The sequence below is a fragment of the Moschus berezovskii genome, chromosome 2 (genome assembly GCF_049115385.1).
Source record: "Moschus berezovskii isolate FMDL1 chromosome 2, NW_MosBer_1.0, whole genome shotgun sequence".
NCBI lineage: Eukaryota > Metazoa > Chordata > Mammalia > Artiodactyla > Moschidae > Moschus > Moschus berezovskii.
The window spans coordinates 14,790,504-14,813,454 of NC_142461.1; the positions used below are offsets into that span (position 1 = coordinate 14,790,504).

General features: G+C 51.2%; 2 protein-coding genes across 7 annotated transcripts; both read left to right on the plus strand.

The window, feature by feature from the left end:
• The first annotated feature begins 1,819 nt into the window (after positions 1–1,819).
• Positions 1,820–14,619, plus strand: TXLNA (taxilin alpha). 6 transcript variants are annotated; one of them, XM_055397986.2, is made up of 11 exons: positions 1,820–1,952; positions 2,486–2,695; positions 3,750–4,073; positions 5,803–5,894; positions 6,477–6,647; positions 7,989–8,183; positions 9,155–9,331; positions 9,566–9,640; positions 10,153–10,245; positions 10,544–10,639; positions 11,347–14,619. In XM_055397986.2, the coding sequence occupies exons 2-11, from the start codon at positions 2,518–2,520 to the stop codon at positions 11,671–11,673; spliced, it is 1,728 nt and encodes a 575-aa protein (XP_055253961.1). In that variant the 5' UTR covers positions 1,820–1,952; positions 2,486–2,517; the 3' UTR covers positions 11,674–14,619. The 6 variants fall into 6 exon arrangements, with proteins under 6 accessions (XP_055253961.1, XP_055253960.1, XP_088700680.1 ...); XM_055397985.2 differs by having other exon boundaries at positions 1,841–1,993; XM_088844554.1 differs by having other exon boundaries at positions 1,864–2,020.
• Positions 14,620–18,786: 4,167 nt separating this feature from the next.
• On the plus strand, positions 18,787–22,904 carry CCDC28B (coiled-coil domain containing 28B). The gene is made up of 6 exons (XM_055397427.2): positions 18,787–18,891; positions 20,109–20,296; positions 21,435–21,601; positions 21,700–21,890; positions 22,113–22,135; positions 22,700–22,904. The coding sequence occupies exons 2-6, from the start codon at positions 20,133–20,135 to the stop codon at positions 22,752–22,754; spliced, it is 600 nt and encodes a 199-aa protein (XP_055253402.1). The 5' UTR covers positions 18,787–18,891; positions 20,109–20,132; the 3' UTR covers positions 22,755–22,904.
• The last annotated feature ends 47 nt before the right edge of the window (positions 22,905–22,951 follow it).

A 22,951-nucleotide genomic window follows, 5' to 3' on the forward strand; every position in this document is an offset into this window, starting at 1 on the left:
GGTGATGGACAGGGAAGCCTGGAGTGCTACAGTCCACAGGGTCACAAAGAGTCTGTCTCAACTGAGCAACTGAACTGAAGAGCTCTAAAACAATGCCCAATTTGCAAAATAATTAAAAATATTCTTTGCCATTTCAGCCCCCAGAATGATGCTAGGCTTTAGGACTAGAGCTTTTAGCCAACAGTTCTTGCGATCTTCAGTGACTTGTAAGCAAATAATCTCAACACCTCCCACTAATGCTGGTATAGAACTCTGTCCAGACCTAGAAAGCTAAAACGAACTGCAGAGAATTGAAAAGGCTCTGAAGTGGCCTTTGAATCTGGTGGGTCTCAAAAGATTTTGTTTTGCCAAGAAGGGAATTTTGGAAGGTAGAACAGCACCTACAAAAACCTGGGAAGTCCTGGAAATAGTAAAAGAACAAAAAAGGCTGAGGGCATGGATAGGACTGGCTGGAAACAGAAGCCATACCAGCGAGGCATTTAATCCAGCACACAGGTTGTTGCCTTTTATTCCACTATCTAATAGACAAATGGATCAAGTACTGTAGTCAGTCTCACATTTGTCTTGTGGTCTCACAAGGAGAAAAGCTTGGCTTTTTTTCCTCTTTAGCCCCAGTGCAACTGGAACTTTGAAGATGCTGCGCCAGGCAGAGAAAACACTTAGGAATCTGCTGAGGCCAAATTTCCCCTTGCAGGGCCCCCTCAGTACCATCCAAAGAGCGACTCGAGCTGGTAATGAAGACGGAAAAATAAGTTACTTTCCAAGTTATCTTGATTCATCCTCAAGGAAAGCCTACCATGGGTGGTTATTCTGAATAAGAGGCAGGTAGTCCGGTAGTTCGGAGAAGGCAATGGCAAGCCACTCCAGTACTCTTGCCTAGAAAATCCCATGGACAGAGGAGCCTGGTGGGCTGCAGTCCGTGGGGTCGCTACTAGTCGGACAAGACTGAGCGACTTCACTTTCACACATTGGAGAAGGAAATGGCAACCCACTCCAGTGTTCTTGCCTGGAGAATCCCAGGGATGGCGGAGCCTGGTGGGCTGCCGTCTATGGGGTCGCACAGAGTCGGACGCGACTGAAGCGACTTAGCAGCAGCAGCAGTCCGGTAGTTAGGATGGGTGCCAAACTTCCTGGCTTTGAATCTGCCCTCATTAGAGCGATGTGACCTTGGACAAGATACCTAAGCTTACAGTCCACAGCTGTAAATTGGGAATAACAAAAGGTACAGTATTTGAGATACTGGGGAAACTAACGTTAAAAAAAAAAAACCAAACTATTAAAAACTTCTATTTGAATACAGAAATTGAAGCCCTGGGAAGGAAAAGAATGCCCAGTCACACAGCAAATTAGTGATGAAGCTGGGACTGGAATACAGGTCTGATGACCAGTATTCTCCCCCTACTCCTCAGAGTTCCTAGACAGTCACAGATGTTCACACGGACAGAGGAGCCTGGCAGGTTACAAACAGTCTGTGGGGTCGGAAGATCCGGACACGACTGAGCGACTAAGCACAGACGCACACACACAGATGTTCACAGCAGGAGGGACGGGGTAGTGGAGGCGTGCAGAAAAAAGTAGCCAGGCGAAAGGCTCTAGGAGCTGAATCATAGTTTCTGCGTGATAGAAAAGAGATTGACGTGAGTATCTGTGCAGAATGACTGGCTCCTTTCGGATCTCCTGGGTCTGCGGCTCCGAGGGCCGGCGCCCTATTGCATCTTGGGAGTCAGGGGTTAGCCCGATGCATGGAGGGACGCGTAGTCCTTTCCTTCCCCCGCCTTTCCAACTCACCCTCCTCGGAGGCCGCCTTTGCTTCATCTTTCCCAGCAAGCCCCGCGCTAGCGCTGGCTATTGATTGGCTGCGGCGCGAGCAGGAGGCTCTGCCGGCAGCAGTTATCCAGGTTTTCCGGTGCGAGACGAGAGCGGGCGAAGCCGTTGAGGTGTCGGCGGTGGGGGTACGCACGGCGGCGGCTAGGGGGAACAACGCGAGCAGAGGGTCTGTGGTCTCAGATGGTTTTGGCCGGTACGGGGAATCGCGCGGGTTCAATGTGAGGGCTCGGGCCTGGGGTGGTGGCGGGGGGCAGGGCTGTGGCTTGTGCGCATGCGCGGGCGGCGCGCGCGCGCGTCTCTTGGGCGCGCGGGGCGTGGGTGGTTGCGCGCGGGCGCGACGGGGGGTGCGCCCACGTGGGGGCTGGGGGTGGGGAGGAACCGGGAATCCAGCATCCCGCCACGTCAGTCCCGGGCCTTGAGCCTCTTCCGCGTGCGGCCTGTGATGAGGGGCCAGTGTTGCTCTGGGAATTGCTTCTGGAAAAAGGAGGCCTGGCTGGGCACACTGGACTGACCAGAGACTGGGAGAACCACTGACTCCCTCCAGTGAAGGCCTGCCGGTTTGTTTCAAGCTTTGCGCGCCCCCTGATACTGGGATTTCTGATCCAGGCTGAGGAGAACTTTTCAAGTCTGGAAAATAGTAATGTGTTTGTTTCTATAGGATCTGTTCCTAACCTGACATTGCAAACTACAATGAAGAACCAAGACAAAAAGAATGGGCCTGCCAAGCAATCAGGCAACACTTCCAACCCCAAAAACACTCCGGGGCAACCGGAAGCAGGACCTGAGGGAGCCCAGGGGCGGCCCAGCCAGTTGACTCCTGCGACAGAAGCTGAAGGTTCCACCAGCCAGACTGCAGGGAAGGCAGAGGGTGTGTGCCAGCTCTGCTTTTCCAATGCGCAGGGGGAGGAGTTTGTGGCGTGCCAGTCTAGCTTCTGGAATTAGAGGCCCAGGCCACTGTTTACCCAGCAAAGACTGTTTACCCAGCAAAGAGGAAATGCGGAGAGGCTAGCGCTGAGTCTACGCAGCCCCCTCCAGGTGCTGGGAGTGGATAGAGCCTCCCATCAAAGCACAGGGGCAGAGCTCCAGACAAGGCTCTGACAGGTTTAAGTCAGGTTCAGGTTGGCAGTCAAATGAGACAGACTCCCAGCCAGCAAATCCAGGTTAGAAACACCTCATTCACCTCATTTATACTTGAGGCATTTCTGGTGTTTTTTTTTTTCCTCTCCCAGAGAAGGAAGGATTTATTACTTGAAGAAAGTAAAGACAAAACTTGATTTCCCAAAGCACTGTCTCCTCCGAAACTTTTTTTTCAGACAGCACCTGGTGGCTTGCAGGATCTTAGTTCCTACCAGGGATGGAACCTACCCCCACCCCATGAAACCCAGAGTCCTAACCACTGGACTGCCACGGAATTCCCTGGAACTTTTTTAATATCAAGAGGCAACATTGGCAGGGTGGAGAAGGGAATGGACTAGACTTAGAGTTTAGATGTAGAGTTCCTGCTACATGATGCCACCGCTGTGTGTTAGATGGTCTTCTTACTTGATTTCTTTTATGCTCAAAACAAGCGTGTTTGGGCAGTACTGAGAAATAGTTGGCTAATAGGTTAAGGCGTCTGCCTGCAATGCGGGAGACCCAGGTTCGATCCCTGGGTCGGGAAGATCCCCTGGAGAAGGAAATGGCAACCCACTCCAGTATTCTTGCCTGGAGAATCCCGTGGATAGAGGAGCCTGGTGGGCTACAGTCCGCGGGGTCGCAAAGAGTCAGACACGACTGAGCAAGCAACTTAACTTAGGGAAGTAAACTGAGGCTTAGAGAATTTAGACAACATTTAATCCAAACCAGGATGTTTGGGCCTGAAAAATCCCAACCAGCGGCCTAACCATCTTATTTCCCTCCCTGCCCTTCATCCTCTCCTGTAGGAGCACAAGTCAAGAGTGCTCAGTCTGGAGCCCTCCGTGATGTCTCTGAGGAGTTGAGCCGCCAGCTGGAAGACATCCTCAGTACATACTGCGTGGACAACAGTCAGGGGGGCCCAGGTGAGGATGTGGCACCAGGTGAACCTGCTGAACCCGAAGATGCGGAGAAGTCCCGGACCTATGCCTCAAGGAACGGGGAGCCTGAGCCAGAGACTCCAGTAGTCAATGGTGAGAAGGAAATCTCCAAGGGGGAGATCCGGACCAGTGATGAGGTCGTAGACCGAGACCACCGAAGGCCACAGGAGAAGAAGAAAGCCAAGGGTCTGGGTGAGCAGAGAACAGCTACTTGTGAGGGGAGGGAGTTTGGACCTGACATACCTGGGCTAGCCTGCTCTGCGAGGATTCAGAAGAAACCCGACTTCCAGAGCTGCCAAACCACATAATCTATTCAAAGCCGGGACAGTGGGGCCATCACGTAGAGGTGTACGGTTGTTCACTGCATTGGGGGAACAAGTGGAAACCAAAGTCCAATACAATCTTTGAGAAGATGGAAAGCAGGAGTCATCAGTAGGCATCCTGTGCTGTCACCATTTCTAACTTGTGTGACCTTAGACAAGACATTTCTCCTCTCTGTTCCTTAGTTTTCACTTCTCTACACAATAAGAGAATTGGACTAGACCAGGGTTGAAAACTCAAATAAGCCTAGCCAGAGGGCCCCAGGAGACCAAGAGAATGCCTCCTTTATCCAAAGGCTTGACTGCCACCTGGTCCCAGTGAGTTGATAATATGTTAGAACTGTAGCTGGCTGCTTTTTTAGCCAGAAATACAGTTACGTGAAATCTCTAGATTTATAACAGTTGGCAACTAACAGCCAAACAAAACCCATCTGTGGGTTGGATTTGGCCTGTGTGCCAACGATTTGCATTCTCTGCATTGGTCTCTCAGAGCCTCCAGGGGTTGACACTTCAGGAACCCGGCACAGTGCTGTGCACGGTGGCCCCTTCTGACTCATGCACAGGCAGTGAAGGAGTCACTTGGATGGGGATGGAGAGTGAGTGGGTTAAAGAAGCAAAGGTGATATTATACGCACATCTTATGGGGTCACTACTCCCCCATCCCCTCCCTGTTACCCTAATTTAAAGAAGCGTTTGGGTATTTTTTTTTAATCTCATGATCAGATATTGAAAGGTATATTTATTTATTGGCAGGGTATAGTCATTTTAAAGTACACTGTTGGCTGCCTCTGTTGACTGGAGTGCAGTGTTCTTGAGGAGACCTATTCCTTTTGTGTCCTTCCTTTTTCAGAAGGGCTTTCTTTGCATTGAAAGTGAAAGTCGCTCGGTCATGTCCGACTCTTCACAACCCCATGGACTATATGGTCCATGGACTTCTCCAGGCCAGAATACTGGAGTGGGTAGCCTTTTCCTTCTCCAGGTGATCTTCCCAACCCAGGGATCAAACCCAGGTCTCCTGCATTGCAGGCGGATTCTTTACCGCTGAACCACCAAGGAAGCCCTTCTTTGCATTGAAACAGCACTGAATTCACAGGTGGGATACCTTTTTTTCACCTGTAGGGAGGGCAGGCAGTTTTCTTTCTCCCACTCCTGGTGCTTACCTCTGAGATTTCATAGAGACTCATTCTTTTTTTTTTTTTTTTTAAGATATTTGTGTAATGGGTGGATTGATTCATTGATTGTTTTGGCTGTGCTGCGTGGCTTGCGGGATCTTAATTCCCTGACCAGGGATTGAATCTGCACTCTTGGCAGTAAACACGTGGAGTCCTAACCACTAGACTGTCAGGGAACTCCCTCAGTCCTTCACTGAATAAGTATTTCTTGCGTGTGTCCTCTGTGATGGGCACTCAGGACGGTACTGGGGCTATACTGGTGGGCAGAACTGATTGGGTCCCAGTGCTCCTGAAGCACGCAGAAGAGCAGGGAAGGCAGCCAGGTCAGCAAACGGAAATGTAAAGTCTGATAGGTGAGAATAGTGGGCCCAGACCCAAAGGGGGCCTCCAGAAAAGGAGCTACATGCCTTTGCTGCCTGTGCTTTGCAGGAAAGGAGATCACATTACTGATGCAGACGCTGAACACGCTGAGTACCCCTGAGGAGAAGCTCGCAGCTCTGTGCAAGAAGTATGCTGAGCTGGTCAGTGCTCCCCCTTCATACACCCTTCCTGCCCTGGGAAGTTGGCACATTTTTAATTACCCCACGTTGCATTATATTTCTTCCTATGGCGCTGAATAGGCTCATGGAGGGGAGCTGAGCTGAGCTGGGAAAGGACCAGGTCTAAGAAGGAGGTGAAGGTCCGAGGCCAGGAAGCAGAAGGATTATCTGTCAGTAATAAGAAGGCCAAGATACTCAGAATCCTATTGAGAAGAGAAATGGGGAATCAGGGTCTGTTGCTGTATATAAGGAAGAGGGTAGCAGGTGGGCTGGTCTGTGGACACAGGTATCCTGAGAGTTGGGCAAATGTCGTGGTTGGAGAGTCTTAAACAAGCTTTGAATCTGGAGTCACAGCTTGGAGAGAAACTGGCATCTGCTGGCTGTGAGCCTCTGCTGGTCGGTCCTCGGCATCCGTTTCTGTATCCTTGATATGGGGCCCTTAGGGTTATTGGGGGCAGTGTGTGAAGCACCATCAGTGTCTAGCCTGAGCTGTGATGGCTGGAGTTGGGTCAACTCTGGAGTCCCTGAGTCCCCACATGGCTCTTCCTCTGTCCCTGTCTCCAGCTGGAAGAGCACCGGAACTCCCAGAAGCAGATGAAGCTCTTGCAGAAGAAGCAGAGCCAGCTGGTGCAGGAGAAGGACCATCTGCGCGGCGAGCACAGCAAGGCCGTCCTGGCCCGCAGCAAGCTTGAGAGCCTGTGCCGCGAGCTGCAGCGCCATAACCGCTCCCTCAAGGTGGGCCATCCACTTTTCCTGACCTGACGCGTCTTCAGTAGCTTTCCCCCTGAAAGTAGCATGGGCTTTGGGATAGAAAGAGATTTCCTCAGTGACGCTGTGCCTTAGAGCTGCTTTACCACTTGACATGCACGTGTATTAGGCGAGGTAAAGGTTAAGGTGCTGAATGAATCGGGACGAGGGGCTTCCGGTTTCTCCATTCCCTAGAGTCCAGGGGAGCAGCTCTTCTCCTGGAGGGCTGTCAGTCAGGCCTTTGTCCTTGCTGTGCATCACCTAGGGTGGGGTCAGTCTACTTAAGGCTTGGTTGATCAGTACTGTGACCTCCAGGTCGTTAAATATACCCTTTGTGTTTCTTTAAAACTTTGCATCAATAAGCATGTTTTGCAGCTTGTTTGGTCAGTTTTCCTGTATGTTTTAAAATGTTATAAATTTAATATAGATGTGATCAAGAGTAAAAGGTGACAGAAGTCTAGCAAATCAAAGGTAATTCTTGCCCACCATCGTCAACCCCAGCCCCAGTAGAAACTGATGGGAAACAGACCTACTTATGTGTAAGTTTAAGCATAGCCTTCTAAGTTTCCTGAGTATGAAATGTAACATGATTTTGTTTTGTTTTTTGATGAAACTGTTATACATGTATTGTTTCATAGCCTATTCCATTTTCTCAGTGCCTCATCTTTCCCTATCATTTATATCAGCCTGTCTCATTCTTTTTAAAAGCGGCATTATATGGATATACTGCATTTAATCAGTACCCTAGTTAGTGTGTTTTGTGTTGTTTACAGTTTTTCACTGTTACAGATACAGAGCTACAGTGAAAATTCTTTTTATATATATCCCTGGCTAATTATATAGGATTTATCCATAGGCTGAATTTCAGAAGTGAAATGTCTAGGTCAAAGGGTATCAAATTTTAATTTTAGTAGATTTTGCCTTCCCACCGACAGTGTCCAAGTGCCTAATTCTGCACAACCCCACCAGCCCTGGGTATTACTGAATTTTAACTACTTGGTCAGTGTGAGGGGGTCACAGATAAAAGCACATTTAATTGAGACTAATAGATCTTCCAAACTTATTCTGACGCCAGGAAAAGTAGGCTTCAGGAGATCTAGATTTCTTTACAAAGGCCCACATTTTTCTAGGGAATCTCTGGCTTGATGTCACCTGTTTACAGAGGGGTCCATTAGAAGCCCCCATTGCTTGACATCTCTTTAGAGGCTGGCTGCTCCTTACTGGGAGAGTAGAGAGGCCTACTGGGAAAGAGCATCCGTGGACTGGTGGGAGAGCCCTGTGAGGCTGGGAGCGGTGGATGATGGAGCTGGGGGTGACTTCTCTGCCCAGGAAGAAGGTGTGCAGCGGGCCCGGGAGGAAGAGGAGAAACGCAAGGAAGTGACCTCGCACTTCCAGGTGACACTGAATGACATCCAGCTGCAGATGGAACAGCACAATGAGCGTAATTCCAAGCTACGCCAGGAGAACGTGGAGCTGGCTGAAAGGCTCAAGAAGCTGATCGAGCAGTATGAGCTGCGGGAGGAGGTGAGGGGTCGCCAGGGGACTGAGGAGTCTGCGTGGGTGCCAGCAGCAGGCAGCACTTCCCAGGCTTCATCCCTTCACGCATTCTCCCGTCTTCCCTCAGGAGGGATCTAGATGAGGGACTGAGGTGATGAGAGGAATCTTGCTTGTGACCCCACAGCTGGATCCATAGCACCCTGTCCTAAACTGGAGGGCCAGGTGTCTTTTGCAGTAAAACTGTCCACGTTCTAGACTGGTGTTATATTCATGGATCATGCATTTTATTGCACCCCAGCAGGGGTTTGTGGCAGCACCCCAAATCGGACACGTTAATGCTTATGTAGTTAAACTTGTGAGTATTCTCACCCAGGTTTATAATTAGCCCTACAGTGATATGGGTCACATTTTTCTGCCTGCTTAAGACAATTTCAATTTTCAGAGTATTTTAGAATTAGGGATCACAGGGTAGGAGCTGGAACTATGTTCAGTGATCGACTCTAGGGGCTGTGCCCTCCAATTATTTGCTGCTTTGCTGCCCCTGCCGCCTGAAGGGGCAGGACGTCACCCCCTTGACTGGTGTTGACTGCCGTCCCAGGCACTCGAATCCCTCTCTGGGGCCCTGCACACTGTCTCTTGGCCCTTGTGGGCCAAGTGCAGGGCCCTCTCCCTCTTCCCTCTCCGTTCCCCGTGGTACTCCCATTTACTCGGGAGTTGGGCTGCAATAGTGTGGGTTCTCAGTCCAGTGGAGTAACGAGGCTGAAGGTTTGAGTGTATCTGTTACTTGGCTTCCTGGGAGGTGATCTCGTCCCTGTGCTCATGCCAGACTGACTCAGTGGGAAAGAAACAAGGTGAGGTTGGGAAGTAGACCTTCCGGGGACTTGGGGCCCACAACCTATGGGACACGTGGGAGTCCAGCATGCCATGCTGAAGTGGGATACTGGGCAGTGCCCTGGTCTCTGCATGTGGAGCGTCCTGCAGCTTTCGGGCCTCCCCAGGATAAGCTCCTAGCAGATGGAAACCGCACGCCCACCGCCGACAATGCTTTCCTGCAGCACATTGACAAAGTCTTCAAGCACAAGGAGCTGCAGCAGCAGCTGGTGGACGCCAAGCTCCAGCAGGCCCAGGGGATGCTGAAGGAGGCGGAGGAGAGGCACCAGCGGGAGAAGGATTTTGTGAGGCTCGGGCCCCGGGCTTGGGGGTTCTGGGAGGAGGCGGGTCGGGTTCCGGCTCAGTTCACAGTTAGGTGTGCCCGGGAGAGGTTGTTGTCTGGTTAGGCCAGGGCACTGCCAGCTCAGAAACCATCTGAGAGCAGGAAGCCTCGGGGGTCGTGGTGCATCTGGCTAAAACAGTCCAGATGCAGCCTCGAGGGACTTCTGATGGAATCTGGGGTCCTGTCTTGAAAATAGCTTCTCAAAGAGGCTGTGGAGTCCCAAAGGATGTGTGAGCTGATGAAGCAGCAGGAGACCCACCTGAAACAGCAGGTGAGACTGTGTGGCCTCCCCCTGTGTCTCCGTGGTCCCCAAGCGGAGCCCCATCCGGGGGGAGGGAAGTGAACCCTCATTCTAGGCCCACCATGACTCCTGTGTGACCTTGCCAAGCCTTTGTTCTCTCTGGACCTGGCTGGCACCTATGTGGTGGTGACCAGGTGGGAAGGCAAGCTAGAAGGACTTGTTCCTGGTCCAAAGTGTTGTATTCCTTTCGAGGAGGCAGAGACAGAACAGGTGATTTTAATTATGTAAATTAGACTTCATTCTGGAAGAAAAGTTTGAAAAGGAACATTACAGGAAATATATAAATCACCCCCAGTCCTGCCTTTTAGGTTTAACATTTTAGATTATATCCTTCCAAATATATGGTTTTTGTTTTGTTTTAAGGAAAACGGGTATCTCAACAGAATTGTTGGGTCAGAGGGCTAAGGGTGGGTCTGAGTGTGTTGACCAGAAGTGCCCTCCAGAAAAGCCCAATCTTACTTGTGGGCTTCTCTGTCACCCAGCTTGCCCTGTACACTGAGAAGTTTGAGGAGTTCCAGAACACTCTTTCCAAAAGCAGTGAGGTGTTCACCACATTCAAGCAGGAGATGGAAAAGGTAACTGTGGTCCAGATTGGAGGTGGCTATGGGGGTGCAAGCGGCTTCATTCTGAATTGAACACTAGGCCTGCCTTCAGGAAGCCCCCATCCCTGGAGTGCTTCACGTGGCACTGTTTACAGTAATATGTGATTGATACCACAGTGGGCTAAGAGTGGGCCATACTTACGTGGATTCACCCTGGGGTGGCTCAGAAAGCTCGGATCTCACCCCATTGGGACAGTTTCCACCTTAGAGACACAGACACACAAATTGCCTGACCCCCTGACCGTTTCCTTCTATGTGTCACATAACCCAGATGACTAAGAAGATCAAGAAGCTAGAAAAAGAAACCACCATGTACCGGTCCCGGTGGGAGAGCAGCAATAAGGCCCTGCTTGAGATGGCCGAGGAGGTGGGCTGAGTACGGTGTGCAGCCGGGCTGGGTGTGTGTGAAATTCTTGGCCCTTTCCTGTACTTTCTACTGAGAAGGATGCAGTGAGCCCCAAGTGGAGCTGGGATTCACCCGCACGTCTGTCCAAGTCCAGAGGCACCAGCTGTCTCCTCAAGGGAGGTAGTGAGCTTAGTGATAGGTCTGTAGTAGAAGCAAAGAGAGCAAGTGGAAGAAAGGAGGAAACAGCAGAAAAAGCAAGGGGTGCTGATGTGTGTGCAGCTGGCATGCAGAGCCGTGCAGATAGTTTGATTTTTTGACTTGAGGTGAAGGAGGAGAAAGTAATTGATGGAGAGGCTGCTGTGTGCCAGACCCTGCTGAGTATGTGGATGCACCAGCTCATTGAGCTCTCTCAAGATCTGTGAGGTGATGTTAGTAGTCCAGGCTAACTGATAAGGCAACAGACTCAAAAACCAAGCACTTGCTAAGGCCATCTGGTAAATAAACGGAGGAATCCATCACCTCCAAGCCAGGCCCCTTCTCTATACCACACCTGTCTCCAGCTGGTAGCCATGTCTCAGCATAAACCAGGACTGTTTACTCGAAAGGGACCAGCTTTTGACTCTGGCCGGTGCCCAGCGTTGTTAAAATGTGTGGTGAATGTTTTCTACCAAGTGGCGGTGGGTGGGTGGATGATGACATGGAACTGAAGGCCCCATTTCTCTCCCTAGAAAACACTCCGGGACAAAGAGCTGGAGGGCCTTCACGTGAAAATCCAGCGGCTGGAGAAGCTGTGCCGAGCGCTGCAGTCAGAGCGCAATGACCTGAACAAGAGGGTGCAGGACCTGAGTGCTGGAGGCCAGGCTCCCCTCACTGACAGTGGCCCTGAGCGAAGGGCAGAGGCTGCCAATGCCTCTAAGGAACAGGGTGGCGAGGGGCCCAAGGTTCAAACACCAAGCTCCCCAAGGGCCACAGAAGCTCCTTGCTGCCCCGGAGCAGTGAACACAGACCCTTCAGGCCAAATGGGGCCCCAGGAACCCACCTCCATCACCGCCTAGGGTGCCCATGCCAGGGCACACTCTGGGAAGGGAGCAAGCTGCTCAGCCAGGCCCGGCCTGTGCAAGGCTCCCACCGCTGAGGCCCAGGGTGCTCTGACCTGGCTGACATCTGACTCTTTGCAGGTTTGGATTTTATGGGTCAGTTCTGCATACATATGGCATATGTGCAAGGCCTCATACATTTATATATCTGTAAGTGTAAAACAGGCTTGCATCACAGGTGGGAGTGTGTACACATCAAGTCAGTGGCTCTTCTGTGAGCTGAAGCGTCTTAAAGGGGAGCTGCCGTCACAGTAAGCTGGCAGGACAAGTGTCTTGAGCTTTTCCCTGCCTGATGTGAGGCTCACTCCTCCCTCCCTGCCCTTCAGAGCTCATGACAGGTGACACACCCAGGACATGACTGTGTTTCTCCTGTTAGCGGGACTTGGGCAGCTCCAGCTCTCCTAGCTCCCCTGGAAGCTCCTTTGCTTCTCTTGACCTGGAAAAGGGGTCTCCAGGCAGAGCGTTGACAGAGCACTTGGAGCTGGTGATCGGATTGCCTCCCTGCCTAGGACAAGGGACCTGGAGCATATTCTGTGCAGGGTGATGTGCTGGTAGGGAGCCCCTCAGGTGCCGCTTCCCCTGAGTGCTGGTGGTGCCAGGACCAGGCCAATGATGCTTCGCAGTAGCCTTATCATTCACAGGTGCCTCTCTAGCCTGCACAAATGATGGACAAGAGATCACCCAAAGGATTCTTTCTGAAGGTTTGGGGGTTTGTTTCCTTTGTTTTTGTTTTGCACATGACAGTGTTTGTATTGAGGATCTTCTGAGGAGGAAGGGGTGCTATAGCAGTGGTGCCTGGGTTCCTGGCCGCTAGCGCTCTACCCCCCTCAGCACCCTGCCTGGCACCTTTGCCACATTGGTGCTTTGGTTTCCTGCTTGATGAAGTCAGATCATTTATAGTAAGAGAAAGGAAAGGGTCCGCATGGCTTTGCCACAAGCTTACCTGTGGCTTCAGTCCTGGGTGGCCACTGCTGATGCCATCACCACTGTCTCCACGCAGCAGATGCTGGGCCCCGGGTCCAACCATCCCCTTGGCTTGATGAGTCTGCTTCATATGTCCATGCCCGCAATGTGCGTTCTTTTTTGAGATTTGCCCTGATTTTGTTACCCACATAATAAGAGCTGAGATATGCCCTCCTTGACATCCTACTTGTTCCTGTGTGAGAGCCCCCAGGTCTTGTCCAACAGCTGGCGGAGGAGAATGAGACTCGGCCCTTGGCTGAGCCCCGAAGTCCGCAGAATGGCTCCAGGTAGCTGTGTCTGTTTCTCCTCCACCCCATCTCCACCCCTCACACCTGCTACTCTCTGCTCTGAAAGCCCTGCTGTTCGCAAACTTCCCGTAGCATCAGCCAGTCTTTGTACAAAACACTTCTGGGACAGCGGAACGTATGAGTCTTGCATCAGGAAGCAGGGGTACGCTGGGCTTGGGGGTACCATAACCCCATCTCCAGCTGGGCCTCAGCTTCATTAGCTGCGGAAGCCATAGACCAAGATGATTTGAATGGATGAGTTTTTGCTTCTTGCTGTATTTCCTTGAAATTAGTTCATTGTCTTATAGCTCCCTTCATCTTCCACAAATAGCCCACTCTTAACAGCTCTTAAATCCCTCAGGTGATAAAATTCATAAAGAGTGTGAAGTACTCCTGAATTATGTTAGGACTTAGACCAGAGATGGCAAAAGAATGACACACCATTTCCCCTCTTCATCCATGGGTGGTACCACTAATCTGCTTCCAAGTATTTCCTGCTGCATTCCCGGTATACCCTCATTTCTCAAGATTCCCCCAGCAGCCAGTGTGAATGTTGAGACCTATCTGCCATCCCTGGCTGAGATCCTGCTCTGCTGAGGAACAGAAGAGCTGCCAACAGGGTTTGCTGGGCTAAGGAAGCACGGGAAGAGGCAGAAGTTTCTGCCTGCCCCCTTCAAAGAGCAGGGAGGCCTGCAGTGGCCCACAGGATCACCTGCCCCACTTCAGCTACCTCTTAAAGCCTATAGTGTTGGCAGGGAGGGGACTGCCAGAGCCCAGTATGGTGTGGCAAGTTACAGTCCTCGGAAACCCAAGTCTAGCTGCTTGGTGAGCAAGGTGGCCCCAGCCATGCAGGGTGGAAGCTCTGCTCTCAGCTCAGCCTACCGGCTGTAGCCGTCCATGCCAGGCTGTAAGTGGGGTCCCATTCTTCTCTCTGTTGACCAAATCTTTTCAATCACTACAACTGCTCTGCTTGCTCTGCTTTCCAAAGTCAGCCCGGGTTCCTGGGTGCTGCCCACACCAGCCAGGGTCCTGGGCCAGATGAAGAGGTGGCCAGTTCCTTCCTCACTGGGGCAGGTCTTATGCCCATGACCTCAGTTTTTGGACCAAGAGCTGTGTTGGTTTCTTAGATTGTTAGCTTTTCCTCCAGGGGACCACCGCCGGTGAGGCTCTGCTGACAGTAACTTGTGTTCAGGGTCTTGTCCAGCTCCGAGCTTCGTGTACACCAGATTCTAAGAGGCGGTAGCAGCACTTTTTAAAAAGTCTGTTTTCCGTGAGGTTTTTGGACCATGGGCTGCGCTCAGGCACTTTCTATGAGAGAATGTTATGTCTGTACACAGTGGTTATTTCTGCGCCCCTGCCCCCACCCTGGTGTCTGTGGGGGAGGGCCCAGGCCTGCTGAGGTGGTTCTCCTGCTGCTGCTCCAGCCCTCCCACCTTGCACAGCACAGAGGAGGTCACCCTAGGGACAGCCAGGCATCTGCCTGGGAGAGGGGTGCTGCCTTCTGTCCCTGTAACTGCTTCCCTTATGGCCCAGCCTGGCCGTCCAGATTTGTTAGAAGCTGTGCTGACAGCTTTTTTGTCTCCTTTTGGTATTCACAACAGCCAGGGACTTGATGTATTTTAAAACCACATTAAATAAAGAGTCTGTTGCCTTACTTTTTCTTTTCCAAACTTCGTGGTCCTTTGCTACTTCTGGATCCATCCGGCCATCACTGATGTGTCCAGATCTGTGACATCTCTGGTTCTGCCCTGGTATCACACACCTTCCAGAGTGCCCTTCTGCCTTCCAGCAGTCACCGCAGGCTTAGGACACTAGCAGATTCACTTCAACTGCCTGAGCAGAGCCCTTGGCAAAGTTGGCATGATGTTCATCAGATATATATGATTTTTTCCCATCGAAACTTGTCCCTGGCCTCTGAGAGTTCATGGGCTAGTGAGGGGGAAAGGTGCTTTTAGATACAGAAAAGTTGGTTGTGCTGTGGGAGCAGAGAAGAGGTCCTGTTCCCTTCACCAAGGGGATAGAGTTGGATCCTAGAAGAGCCTTAGGACCCAAAAGGCAAGTGGAAGTCTGACATTTAGTGAGGAAGTGGTTGATTCGGCAAAGCAGATACACTGGAGGGTAGTGGCAGGAAACGAGACCAGCCAAACCACCATGAGCCTCTGTGCCAGGTTAAGGAATCAGCTAGGTTGAGAGAGAAGGAACCACTGAAGTTGTTTAAATGCAAATCAGTCAAGTCTATGAGGAAGGCACAAAGCAGGGAGACTAGAGAGTTTGGCATAGGCCAACTAGTGGGGCCCCAAATTAAGATGAGTGGATGCTGTCACCATTGCCATTGGGCCTGTCCACCGTGGGTTGTATCTCTGGCACTGGCCCACCCAAGAAAATTCACAGGAACCTCCAGGTCCCTTTGATTTCATGCATTCCATTCCAAGACCAGAAGCTGCACTTAATGCTTATGAATGGGTGTGTTTCTTACTCCTGTTTGTCCACCCAAGGCAAGGTATAAAAGTTGAGACTCCTATAAGAGAGACATCCTACTGGTACCTCACCCAGCATCCTGTTCTCTCCACCTGGGCTGGTCTGGCCCAAAGGATTACATATGAATACCTGCCACATGGCAGAGACAAGTGTCCTTCCCTCCAGGTTTCCACAGGCTTATGTGTCCACACTGATTGTTGAAGGAATCTTAATGTCTTCCCTTCTGGAGCAGTCTGGATGTTAGAAGCACCTGGGAAGGAGCCCCGATGAGGTGCCTTTGGAAAGGGTGCACTCCTCTGGAACTCAATGAGGCCCAGGCCCAAGAAAGATGCTCCTGCTCAGTGAGGGTGGTGGAGGGGAGGGCTAGGTAGGTGCGGTGGTGGTGTGCTGGCCCTGGGGCAGTTATCTGAGACTGCAGGGCAGCCTCCTGTTGCTTCAGATGCTTCTCAGGAGACCTGAGCTGGGAGCCTCTGACTGGTCTTTTAATAGCTGCCCCATTGATCTGGCCTCCTGGGGCAACACCAGCAGCACTGGCTCAGCCTTCATCAGATACTCAGGTTTCCCTCCTGGGGGCTGGTGTCAAGTGTTGGGTAATCACACTGGTTTTGCTCTGACCTGATGCCCCCCACATGTGTCCTCTAGGCGTGGGGGTGGCGAGAGGGTAGGCTTGGTGTTGTCATTTCATGAATGGCTGAATACACCCCCATCGCTTACCAGAATGGGTGCTCTGGAGGGAGTGGTATTACCCTCAAAAGAATATTGTTAACTTTTAGTAAAACGGGACAATGACTACCTTCCTTCAGGACTGTTAAAAGGATACATAAATGCATAATAGGGGACCTGGACTCACTTGAAGGATGGTTGTCTTCTCTTGCAGTTTCTTTCTGCTGCTGCTTTTTGTGTTTCATATTTGTTGTTGTTCAGTTACTCAGTTGTGTCCAACTCTTTTGACCCCATGGATTGCAGCACGCCAGGCAACCCTGTCCTTCACCAGCTCCCAAAGCTTGATCAAACTCCTGTCCATTGAGTCGGTGATGCCATCCAACCATCTCATCCTGTGTCGTCCCCTTCTTCTCCTGTTTTCAATCCTTCCTAGCATCAGGGTCTTTTCCAATGAGTCAGTTCTTCCCATCAGGTGGCCAAAGTATTGGAGCTTCAGCATCAGTCCTTCCAATGACTCAGTTCAGTTCAGTTCAGTTCAGTCACTCAGTCGTGTCCGACTCTCCGTGACCCCATGAATCACAGCATACCAGGCCTCCCTGTCCATCACCAACTCCCAGAGTTCACTCAAACTCATGTCCACAGAGTCGGTGATGCCATCCAGCCATCTCATTCTTGGTCGTCCCCTTCTCCTCCCGCCCCCAACCTTTCCCAGCATCAGAGTCTTTTCCAGTGAGTCAACTCGCTGCATGAGGTGGCCAAAGTACTGCAGTTTCAGCTTTAGCATCAGTCCTTCCAATGAACACCCAGGATTGATCTCCTTTAGAATGGACTGGTTGGATCTCCTTGCAGTCCAAGGGACTCTCAAGAGTCTTCTCCAACACCACAGTTCAAAAGCATCAATTCTTCGGTGATCAGCTTTCTTCACAGTCCAACTCTCACATCCATACATGACCACGGGAAAAACCATAGCCTTGACTAGATGGACCTTTGTTGGCAAAGTAATGTCTCTGCTTTTTAATATACTATCAAGGTTGGTCATAACTTTCCTTCCAAGGAGAAGGTGTCTTTTAATTTCATGGCTGCAATCAGCATCTGCAGTGACTACTTAGGATTAATTTCCTTTAGGATTGACAGGTTTCTCCTTGCAGTCCAAGGGACTCTCAAAAGTCTTCTGTAACACATTCAAAAGCATCAGTTCTTTGACGCTCAGCCTTCTTTATAGTTCAACTCTCACATCCATACATGACTATTGGAAAAACCATAGCTTTGATTAGACAGACCTTTGTCTGCAAAGTACTATCTCTACTTTTTAATTGCCTTCTAGATTTGTCATAGCTTTTCTTCCAAGGAGCAAGTGTCTTTTAACTTCATGGCTGAAGTCACCATCTGCAGTGATTTTGGAGCCCAAGAAAATAAAGTCTGTCACTGTTTCCATTTCCATTGTTTCCCCATTTATTTGCCATGAAGTGATGGGACTGGATGCCCTGAGCTTCGTTTTTTGGATGTTGAGTCTTAAACCAGCTTTTTCACTCTCCTCTTTTACCTTCATCAAGAGGCTCTTTAGTTCCTCTTCGCTTTCTGCCATTAGGGTGATGTCATCTGCATATCTGAAGTTATTGATATTTCTCCCCCAGCAATCTTGATTCCAGCTTGTGCTTCATCCAGTCCAGCATTTTGCATGATGTACCCTGCATATAAGTTAAATAAGCGGGGTGACAATATACAGCCTTGATGTACTCCTTTCCCAATTTGGAACCAGTCCTTTGTTCCATGTCCAGTTCTAACTGTTGCTTCTTGACCTGCATACAGGTTTCGAAGGAGGCAGGTCAGGTGGTCTGGTATTCCCATCTCTTTAAGAATTTTCCAGTTTGTTGTGATCCACACAGTCAAAGGCTTTGGTGTAGTCAATGAAGCAGAAGTAGATGTTTTTCTGAAACTCTCCTGCTTTTTCCATGATCCAATGGTTGTCAGCAATTTGATCTCTGGTTCCTCTGCCTTTTTGTAAATCCAGCTTGAACATCTGAAAGCTCTTGTTTCACATACTGTTGAAACCTAGCTTGGAGAATTTTGAGCATTACTTTGGTAGCGTGTGAGATGAGTTCAATTGTGCAGTAATTTGAACATTCTTTGGCACTGCCTTTCTTTGGGATTGGAATGAAAATTGACGTTTTCCAGTCCTGTGGTCACTGATGAGTTTTCCAAATTTGCTGGCATATTGAGTGCAACACTTTAACAGCATCATCTTTTATGTATTTTAAATGGCAACCCACTCCAGTGTTCTTGCCTGGAGAATCCCAGGGATGGCGGAGCCTGGTGGGCTGCCATCTATGGGGTCGCACAGAGTCGGACACGACTGAAGCGACTTAGCAGCAGCATGAAAATATATATATATATATATATATATACACACATTCATTCATTCTCTCCCAGCTCCCCACCTCCTTCTCTCCTCCATTTCTGACAAAGCTTCCACCATTTTGCAAGGGACTGTAGCTTCTCTCTTAAACTGATAGGCAGTGAAAGGGTTTTTTGGATTGTCCTCACATAACCAATATCATCACCTTAATTCAAATGAAGACGTGAAGTCGAGTGAAAGGGACAACTTAATAAATGTGGAGATGCTCCTCCCATCTTACTCCATCCCACTCTATAAAAGGTCAGTTTCTCTTTAAATGCAAATTACCTACTGCGAGCTCAGCTTCCACCCATTCCGTTCCGTAGTTGGAGAGTGCTGAGGGCGGAGGGAACCGGCACGGAAGCATCACTCTAGACCCTATATCTTCAGGTTAGTTTCCCCCTTGGGGGTGGGTGCAGAGGCGGAATGACGCTGGTTTCGAGCTCCATTTCGGATCCTGGCTCCCGAGCTGAGAGATCCATTTGGCATGCGACTTTAGAGACTGATTATGGAAAATAGATCCCTGGTCGCCACCACGCATTCCTGGGGAGCTGGGGCTCCCGCTGTAATTCTCTCGCTTCTCTAATTGGACTAAGCTGCTGCTGGGCCAGGCATTTGACGCGCTTGTTTCCCCAGCACCACACCCACTCAGTGCCAGCCGGCTTCGTGCCGATTTAAATGCTTATGCCCCAGGCGCCACTCCAGAGTGCGGAGTCGGACTTGGTGGTGGAACCTGGGAGTAAGCAGTTTGAGGAAAGCCCATAAAGGGCCTCCAGACCTCAGGCCGAGGGACCTCCGCGGACCTGGAAGCCGAGCGGGCGGGCCGGGAGGGAGGCCGAGCGGTGCGAGCTTCGGCGCAGCCTTTGTTGGAGGCCTAGGCTGCCGACTGCCCTGCCGGACCACCCGGCCCTCTCTGACTACAGCTGCAGCCAAGAGGGGACTTCCCGACTGGGGAGGGTGAAGCAACTGGAAGTCTGTCCCAGGGAACTAATGGGAGTCTCCTGGTGTTTACCGTTGGGAGTGGGGTGGAAGAGAAAGGATGCTAGTATCTAAGTCCGGGGACTGAGCCCTGCCAGCTCAACCACTGATGCCCATTCCCTGGGGGTTCGACATGGGGTCTTCCCAGGTGATCCCATGTACGTTTTGATTCCCTTCCATGCTGAGGTTCCTCAGGGTCTGTCCAGGCAGTTGCTAAATAGAACCGGAGTCTAATTAAAACACCCCTAATCCCCAGTTGGGCTCCTGCCAGCTCACATCCACCCTGTCTCCCTCTACATTTCCTCCGCCGGCTCCACCCACTCAGCTACAGGGACAGGAAACCCCGGGAGCAGCTGCAGCCCAAGAATAGTGTCTGGTCCAGTCCTTTCAGGCAGGACCTAGGTTTTCAGGCTAAAGCTAGAGGGCAGAGGAGACCTGGATTGGGCCACAGGTCTTTCAAATACACAGCTGTGATCTCAGCAGTAGGTGCTGGCACCCGGCCTTGCCCATACTGGAGTGATGAGTGGACAGTTAGAAGGTCCTGAGGCCATCCTTTGCAGTTCTCTGGGATAGCTGGGTGGAGGGATGGCTTTGCTCACACCACCTCAGTGGGGCCGCCTCCCACCCAGGGCCTGAGGCCTAGCCAGCATCCAATGGAGGACAAGAAGAAGAAAAGGAGTCCTAAGCCCTGTTTGACCCAGCCAGCCCAGCCCCCAGGCACACTACGCAGGGTCCCAGTGCCCACCAGCCACAGTGGCTCCTTGGCCCTGGGACTCCCTCATCTGCCATCCCCCAAACAGCGGACCAAGTTCAAGAGGTAGGTACAGATGGGAAACAGGGCAAGGAGGGAGGGACTCTAACTCTGGCCTGAGCCCTGTGGGCACCAAGGTAAAGGGGGGCTTAGCCTATAATTACTAAGCACGAATCCATGCCTTCCCTGGGGCTCCCCCTCCCTTCCCTGGCCCCTGAGAATTCAGACCCAGTCCCTACTTTCAGGTGTGTTGGGAAAAGACCAGGTGGGTCACAGGGATCACCCAGTGTGATGATGCACCTCAGAGCAGGGAGTGAGCAGACTTCCAGGAAGTGAGTCTGAGCAGGCTGTTGGGCACACTGGAGACAGACACTGTTCCAAGCTGAGGGGCCTGCCTGACAGAAGCATGGAAGAAAAATATTGCCTGCAGGGTTCCAGGAATCACAAGTGGTTTGGTGGTCCCGGAGTGTCATGGGGCAGGAAATGGTGAGGGGATACTCAAGTAAACAATGTGAGTTCTCCACTTAATTTTTTTAATGATTGAAAACTTGCCTCCTACTCTGTAATGTATCTACCCTATAGTGTTTCCCCTAAACACACATTCTTCCTCTGATTACCATGTTTCCCTGTGCCTTTGGCATCACCTACCTAAGAGGCATGTTTGGACATGGCCAAGTGAGCATAGCTGAAGCTCAGGGCTGGGACAGGAATAGTAGGAAAGGCAGTTGGAGAGGTATGGAGGCCAAGCTGGGAAGGTCGTACAGTGTTCTCCTGTGGGCAATGGAAAATTCAAAAAATGGTTTTTATATACAAGAGGGGCAGAAAAATGTTTTTGGAAGTGGTAAAATGGCTCTCATGGCAATAAAGAAGTAACTGTCCCCAAATTCACTGAGGACCAGTAAGGCCAGTGATCACAGGAGGAATGAGTGAGGGGTCAGACAGCCCCAAGAGCCCTGCTCCAGGCATGGTTCTGGCTGTTCCGCTGGAAGAAAATGACTTCCTTTGACCTCTCACCCTCACCCCTCTTCATCCACTTGCTTCCCTTAATGCATCCTAGTGCCCCAGACAGGGTCAGAAGAACAAACATCCGCTTATGTTGATGGGTGGACAGAAAGATGAATTAGTGCATAGACAGATGGCACAGAGGACCTGGGGGTACCCGGCTTCCCCCACCCTGTGACCATGGCCATGCCCACTCACCCAGGGTAGGCAAGGAGAAATGCCGCCCCGTGCTGGCAGGAGGTGCCGGCGGCTCTGCAGGCACGCCCCTGCAGCACTCTTTCCTGACCGAGGTGACCGACGTCTATGAAATGGAAGGGGGGCTGCTGAACCTGCTCAATGACTTCCACTCAGGCCGGCTGCAGGCCTTCGGTGAGTCCTGGGGATAGGGCTGCAGGGCTGGGTCTCTGGGGGGTGAGGCTGGGACCACGGTCCCAAGCTTGCTCCCAGAGCTGACAGGTGCTGTCCAGGGAAGGAATGCTCCTTCGAGCAGTTGGAGCACGTGCGGGAGATGCAGGAGAAGCTGGCCCGGCTGCACTTCAGCCTAGATGTGTGTGGAGAGGAGGAGGAAGAGGAAGAGGAGGACGAGGTGACTGACGGGCTGCCTGAGGAGCAGAAGAAGACGATGGCTGACCGCAACCTGGACCAGCTGCTTAGCAATGTGGGTCAGGGCTGGGGGCTTCGGTTCCTGAGGGCACCAGGGGGCGGGAGGGTACATGCTTCCAAGACCATTCCTGGCCCCTAGGTGAAAAACTGGGGGTGCATGGAGGCAAAAGCTCTGGGCCTCTCAACGCCCACCAGAAGATGAGCCCCAGAACATCCCGAGTTTGGCCTGGTGCCTGCCCCTCCTTACAGAAACCCCCCTTTCTCTTTCTGTTGACAGCTGGAAGATCTTAGTAATTCTATGTATCCTTTCTAAGGGACTTGACAGTGGGTGTCCTCCCCTCCCAGATATAAAATCAGCTTCCACCTCCCCACCAACCCCCAGGAATATTTACAGATAACCAACGTCCTCACCCTTTTCAGTCCTACATAATTAGCCACAAACTCCCCCAACCCTGGTAAAGGTGCAGAAAGAATTCCCTAAATGTTAGGTGAAAGAATAGTGGTTGCAGGGAATACTTTACCAAAATATTTTTAGGCACTTTAGCTTACACAATCTATGACAAAGCTTGTCTGATGTCTCCCTATTCTATCAGCACTGAACAATTATTTTTACTGATCAGATTATCTCGCATCTAGTCCTAACAGAAGTAGTGCACACACATCTGCATGATCTAAACCAAAAGCGAAGCGGGTAAGGCACCTGGCAAGAGGGGCCAGCAAGGGCTGCAACCCTAGATCACGGACCACCCCAGAGTCCCTGATCCCCACCCTTTTGCACAGTTGGGAAACTAAGCTTGTGCAGGCTGGGACAATAGGGCTGGAAGGCCCTGGGGTCCAGAGCATCACAGTCCTTGACCCGCACAGACAGAAGCTGCACCTGGCCGAGAACGCCGAGCCTGAGGAGCCATCAGCTGTGTAGGTGTAAGACCCAGGCCTTGGCTGTCCCTTCTCATTTCCTTCAAACCGGGACTATTTTACAGACTCGAGTGGGTGTTTCGCGGCGCCCCCAGGTGCTACGGGAGAGGGGGCACTGAAAGGAATTAAACCGAAGGAAAGAAAGCGGTCCGTGTCTTCTCTCATGGCGCCTTTTACTCGGCATGGGCGCCCGGGCCCCAG